The following is a 6,367-nucleotide window of genomic DNA, read 5'->3' as shown; positions in this document are numbered from 1 at the left end:
TTTAATTTATTTAATTCGTTTTGCAATTGTTGATTGCTTCTACGTAGTTCTTCATTTTCCGTAAGGCACTCCCGCAAGCTAATATTAAGAAGAAAAAATTAATAAACATTAAATTTTTTTTATATTTCAAAAACAATAAACAAACCTTATTACTTCTTCTTGCAAAACCTTAATATATTCACAAGCCTTTATAAGTATTTGAGATTTAGAGTCACTTGGTGGGGAACGACCGTTTGTCGTTGTATTATTGGAGTTACTAATATTACTCATTTTATTCGCTGCAAGTTGTTCTTTATCTACTTTTACTAAAGAACATTCATCACTGCTATGTATATCCAAAGTTGACAATGTTTTTGATTTACTTCCTGAAATATTTCTTGGTATTTCTGTAGGCAACATTTCTTTAAGCCTAAATATCCAATTATTAATTTTATCACGCCTGCGCCGTTCAACTTCATTGTGTGTTGCACGGCGTTTGTCATCACGCTATACACAAAACAGAATATATTAAAAAATAAAAATTTGATTTAAGACAACTGTTTTACCAGTTACCTTCTTATAAGTTTCTAACAAAATATGTTTACGTTTAGTATCCAAATCAGCGGTGGCGCTAACTGCAACCGTACCAGCAGTTGCCTTAGTGCCTGTTAAAGTACTAACTGCGTTAGTTAAATTGTTGACATTTAAATTAGATTTCGTTTCAAAGCAATTGTTGGAATTTAGTGAAACATTTATTTTATTGTTCACGTTACTGGTAATTTTGTTTGCTTCGTCATGTTCTGGTGAATTAGATTCGACATATTCTTTAACTAAATAAATTTCACAACCACTGGGAAGTTGTACTGCTGTAGCCAAACCAGTTTGTGGACTCTTGTTGGTTACTGCTGTACTGCTATTAAGTAAATTTCTTGATGTTTCATTTATCACACGATAAGGAAGTGGTAGAGTTTCTAATGACATATCTTTTTCTTGTTTAATTTGTGCCAAATCTGTCTCTGTTATTGTATAATATTTCTGTGAGCTATTAGAATTTTCATCGCAAATGGTAAAATACACATCGCCACTCATTGCATCGTTATTTTCGATATTGTTGGAAGTTAGAAACATACTATAAATTATATAAATAGAATAAATGAAACTTGATAAAATGTGAATACCATATGTCATATTTACTTTTGTTCATCACATTTTGTTGCAATTAAATCAGCACTGCAATTAGGACCAGCTACTGTTTCCAGGCGTTGCCTTTTCCTGTTGTTCATGATGGAGTTATTTTACAACTTCATCGCCTTTGATAATCACTAAATCTGTGTTGATAGCAACCCTAAATATATAATTATATTATTAGTATTTCTTTTTACTTGTATGTGGCAAGGATAAGGAAAACGATATAAAGCAATATTCAGCTATTTTTTCACATTATCAATAACAATAACATGATTTTATGTGCAAAATTCAATCACCTTCGTTTTCGTATTTGTTATGAAAACATTCAGAAAACAAAGATGTCAAATATGTCAATTGCAACAGTGCCACCTAATTCGTTGTGGTTTGCTTGCGTACTGTGTGGCAAGATTATACGAGTCATGTGATTGTGTTAATTTATTAATAAGATGCTGAATTTTATACCCTACACGCTTTTGAATATTGGTGTATATTGGAACTTACTTAATTTGTACTTTAGAATACGAATTACGATATATAGACATATTTATACACATATTTATTTTATTAAGAAAGTGCTGGTTCTTATTTCCAACAAGTTTTCTAGCATTACCAACAACTGAACAGATTTAGCAACAATTTTAATATATCTAAATGGAGAATCTTATCCGACAACAATATTACACCATAATTTTATATATAATTATATTACTGAATATATCACACTAACAGTTATTTACAAACACTTATTTTGTTATTATATTCAAAATTATAATAAAACATACATACTAAATGGTTTTATTAAAATTGGGAACTGCTATTTCAATAACTGAATATCTATGCCTTGTAGATATATGAATGGAATAGATTTATTAAAGTTATTTATACACTTAATTAATTAGATAAATAGAATCAGATTAATTTAATAGAGCAATTGTCAAAATCATGTTATACAATATTTTTTATTATTTTCATTAAGCATGCCGAGCTTATGACAAATAATACAACTCAATGGCAATTCTTTTTTCTAAAGAAATGGAAATCCGAAAGGGCTCATTATAAAGGGCATTTGCATTTTGCTTATTTTATTTTCGTGTTCAAAAATATTTGCTTGAAAATAGTCAAGCAAATTTAAATCCTGAAATCACTACAAACTTTTCTACGACGATATGAGCGTTTCGTAACTGATGGTTTGTTGTCCAAAGTAAGCGCCGGAGTTGCTTTTGATATTGACTCATTTGTCTCAATTCTGCCTTTTCTCTAAAATATATAAAGAAATAATGACAGAACGAAAGCCTTCTAGAATATTTGTGTATATCAAAAAGTACTTAATCTGAAATTGTTTGCGCATACATCTACCAAAGAAGTATTCTTTGCTTCTACTTTTTCCATTTCTTAAGTACAAATTCACAATAGTGAATATTTTAATATTTGTATGGAGTGTACAGTGGCCGAAAATGACTCATTTCAAATGAGCCATTTGAAAGTGTTTACAATCGTTGTAATTCATTTGTTCTCACTACAAACAGATGGTTTTTCAACTTACCTGTTGATTTGATTTTTTGCCTGTGCAAAAATTGGTTTGATGAAAGGTAAATATACCTCTAAACCTTACAATATAAACTGAAAACTTATGTTTAGCTTCAATTATTTATTTGTGGGAAGTAGAAGTTCCAAAATGTGATACATCGTTTTCAAGGAAATGCAACTACTAAATATTTGTTTTCCTTTTTCTGTTAATATGTCAAAAATAGCTTTATGGTGTATTCATTTGCATTTGGAACATATTTGGAATTTATTCTAACTTTGTTGTAACTCATTTATACAGAATGAGAATATATATAAAAAAAAAAAAATTATAAAAAAATATTCTAAAAAAAAAGTTTCTGCGACTATTAAAAAATAGTTATAATAAGATTGTTGTAATAATAAGACTCGAGTTTTTTGTGCTTAATTGTTTTTGTTAGAAATATCATCATTTACAACTGTCATCAAAATTATACGTCATTGTTGATTTTTCAACACTGGAAAGTGTTCAGCAGCAAATGTGAATTCAAAAGCCAGTTGTTTAATGAAATTGTTTTTTATTTATTATAACTTAATATATTGAAACATGAAAACGTGATTAATATGGAACCGTTAGAATTCAATAAGAAAACAGGAAGTAGTATAAATTTAAAAGACTTTTTACAAAAGAGCAAACAACGGCTGGAACGCATACTACATAGATCTAAAATTAAAACTGAATTAAAAGTAAATGTGTGAATATTATCTCTTAAATTTATAATAAATATGTATTTTTAGAATTTAACATCAAAGAAATTAGAAGATAATACAGCCAATTTAAATAAAAATGATCCACCGCTACCTGAAAGTTTCATGAGCAATGAATATACCGTCAAATTAGGTTGGTATTTCAACAAATTTTTTGTTTATTAATATAGTGTAAACTGCTTTCCAGATCAAAATGAATTGCAGAAATTATTATCTAATAAAACCATTAAAATTCCGGAAAGGTTTTCAGATTTGCAAGTTAATTTTAACTGTGAACAAAAATTGAAAATCTATGAATACGTTTTGCAGCGGACAGGAAAATTTTCGGAGCCAGAGTTGAAAATACCGTAAGTAAATAGAAACTATCTACAAACAGTTTTTGATAAAAAATATTTTTTTTTTTAGTTTTTACAATGAAGGTAATAAAACCTTTGCTGAAATAGTTGCTGCTGAAAATCGTGAAAGAAAACAAAAACAACGGAGGCATCGTAAATCTAAACCGACACACATTGAAGAAGTACGTAGTTTAGTAGAATTACAAATGTTAGCAATGGAGCAATATATGAAAAAAGAAAAGCATAAAATTCATAGACATGAGAAAAGTAGAAAGGACATTAAACGCACAGAAACATACAGCAGTAGATCAAATAGAAGTCGTAGTATTGAACGTCGAAGTCCTTATCATCATAGCAATCATTACAAACACGATAGAAGTAAACACAAAACGCGTAGTCGAAGTCGTGATCGTTATTACAAAAGTAGTAGCAATAAGCGACAAGAATCAAAACACCGTGACAAAACTGATTTAAACAGCAGAAGAAGGTATAGTTCTGAACATTATAAACACAAAAGAAGTAAAAGTCCTGACATACATAAAAAAAGAAAGAAACACAAACGTGGTAGAAGTTCAAGTTATGATGGAAGCCACACACATAAAAAAAAGCACAAGCATTATGAATAAAATAGAAACTCGCCAATAAAACACTTAATGCTTTCATTAAAATTATATTTTAATATTTCGCTATATTATATTGGTAGCTTTAACTTTCTAGTTTACAATTTTCCAAATCAATAGTTTTTTAAAAGATATATTTCGCTACAGCAGTATTTCTTTTTTAAATCAAGTAGTTACTTAGTAGATACGCGTGTACGTTTATTCCATGAAAAGTTGACACCATAATTTTTAACGCGTTCTTTCTTTGGCTTATCCTCTTCACCTATAAACCAGCGCCAACCATTTTTTTCGCAATGTGCTATTGCTTCCTCTTTTGTGCCGAACTCAATTTGCATATTCGATAAGGGATCGCCGCTGTAAATAGAAAATTTTATTATTAAATTTAACGAAAAGTTATTACCATTCTACACTTACGTAGATGTCCAGCCCATTAGTGGATTTTCCCAACGCTCACGATTATCAAATTCAATTTTCCAGTAATTCAGGTTGTTGGTACCGCTTTGCATAGCATTTTTGGCTGGTACATGTATGCAGACACGGCGCGTCTTAACATGTTCTTCAGGTACACCTGTAATGGGACTAATATCCACCTTCTCTGGTACGGTTATAGTACTACTTAATTTTTTCTTTTCTTCGATTTCTTCAGGTTTAGCTAAAGCTGCGTCAACGTCAATGTACGGAGCATCGCGAGAACCCAATGACATAGTGCGCACCCTTTAATTAATTATGGTTAATTAGAGGTGTTTATATTTTTTGCTTACATACCATTGCACATTCTGTGTCGCCCGTCGTAATGCTTGACGTATTAAAGACATATTTAACGCTAAAATTTGGCCAATAAAAAACCAAATTATTACATAAAATTTGGAATCCTGTTGTCAATTTTGTTTTGACATTTATCTTTACGACAGGGTTCCCAAGCAGCAAAAAAACTGCTATAGTACTTTGTACTCATTCCTACCAAAAAATTCTTTTTTTAATTACAATTGTTATATGTATGTGTAGATGACTTTTAGATATGTGACAAGTTGCTAAGTTAAAAATAAACTTTATTTAAATGTTTGTAACATTGATATTCAAGAATTAATACTATGTTTACATTGTATGATTAATGAGACTAATTGTTTAGTAGAATCTACATCATTTACAACATATGTGTATGAACCAAATTTTGTTGCTGTTGCATATGTATATGTTGATAATTTTTGTATGAGAAATGTTGCACATAGCTATTTATAGTAAATCCGCACAAGAACATAAAAAAGATGTTCTATTTTTCGTACTGAGGAAGTACACTCTGAAAAAAGTATTGCCGTCACTAGTATATTCATATTTTCCACCCATTCCACCCATTCCGCTGACGGTTTTCAATTGTTCAAAAGCTGAAATCCCATTCTAGTATAATTAAGGTTTATTGCATTAAAAATAATACACAATTAATGGCTCATGCTACGCCTGAGTAATTTTTAAGTATTGATTTTGCTGTATTATTTTTTTACGCTCAAGATTGAAGTGTCTGGGGATTGAAAATTCATATATATAAAGGCATATACAACGCGTTTAGAAAAGCAAAAAAAACATTCTGAGAGGTAATTTAACATTTATTTCGGTACTAACAAATTACAATATAAATTTGTTACTTTTGCTATTCATTGTTAAGTTCTGAAATTAAGAATAAAAGCCCGGTAAAAATGTTGTGCATATATTGGTAATATCACCTTTTCATTAGCATCAAACAAAGCATACGTAAAATTTAAATCCACTAAATGCAGTCAATAGTCCGAAAAACTGTTATAAAAATTAATATTTATTTTCCATTTTACTCAACTGTGGAATGGACCAACACGTAGGACAGTATTTTAAAGTACTACTGCAAGTGCAGTCTCAAAAAATTATATACGAATAATTGAATATAAAAAATAAGTCTGAAACTGCTGATGGTCGGTAATAATTGGTAATAATTGCAACAGTTTT

The 6,367-nt window shown here is 29.6% G+C and overlaps 3 protein-coding genes across 3 annotated transcripts in view; 1 reads left to right on the top strand and 2 right to left on the bottom strand.

Moving 5' to 3' along the window:
• LOC119666533 (serine-rich adhesin for platelets-like) overlaps positions 1-6,367 on the bottom strand; it is a 378,359-nt gene that overhangs the window by 276,765 nt on the left and 95,227 nt on the right. The gene's annotated exons all lie outside the window — the stretch shown is intronic.
• Positions 3,266-4,434, top strand: LOC119669552 (pre-mRNA-splicing factor 38B-like). The gene is made up of 4 exons (XM_038079487.1): positions 3,266-3,417; positions 3,469-3,571; positions 3,626-3,785; positions 3,844-4,434. The coding sequence occupies exons 1-4, from the start codon at positions 3,295-3,297 to the stop codon at positions 4,397-4,399; spliced, it is 942 nt and encodes a 313-aa protein (XP_037935415.1). The 5' UTR covers positions 3,266-3,294; the 3' UTR covers positions 4,400-4,434.
• Positions 4,445-5,366, bottom strand: LOC119669555 (NADH dehydrogenase [ubiquinone] iron-sulfur protein 4, mitochondrial-like). The gene is made up of 3 exons (XM_038079490.1): positions 5,159-5,366; positions 4,808-5,107; positions 4,445-4,747 (listed from the first exon to the last, which is right to left on the bottom strand). Exons 1-3 carry the CDS (start codon positions 5,206-5,208, stop codon positions 4,567-4,569), a joined length of 531 nt encoding a protein of 176 aa, XP_037935418.1. The 5' UTR covers positions 5,209-5,366; the 3' UTR covers positions 4,445-4,566.

The sequence above is a fragment of the Teleopsis dalmanni genome, chromosome 1 (genome assembly GCF_002237135.1).
Source record: "Teleopsis dalmanni isolate 2A chromosome 1, ASM223713v2, whole genome shotgun sequence".
Taxonomy (NCBI): Eukaryota; Metazoa; Arthropoda; class Insecta; order Diptera; family Diopsidae; genus Teleopsis; species Teleopsis dalmanni.
The sequence above is the reverse complement of the archived record's forward strand: the minus strand, read 5'-3'. Positions and strand labels throughout refer to the sequence as shown.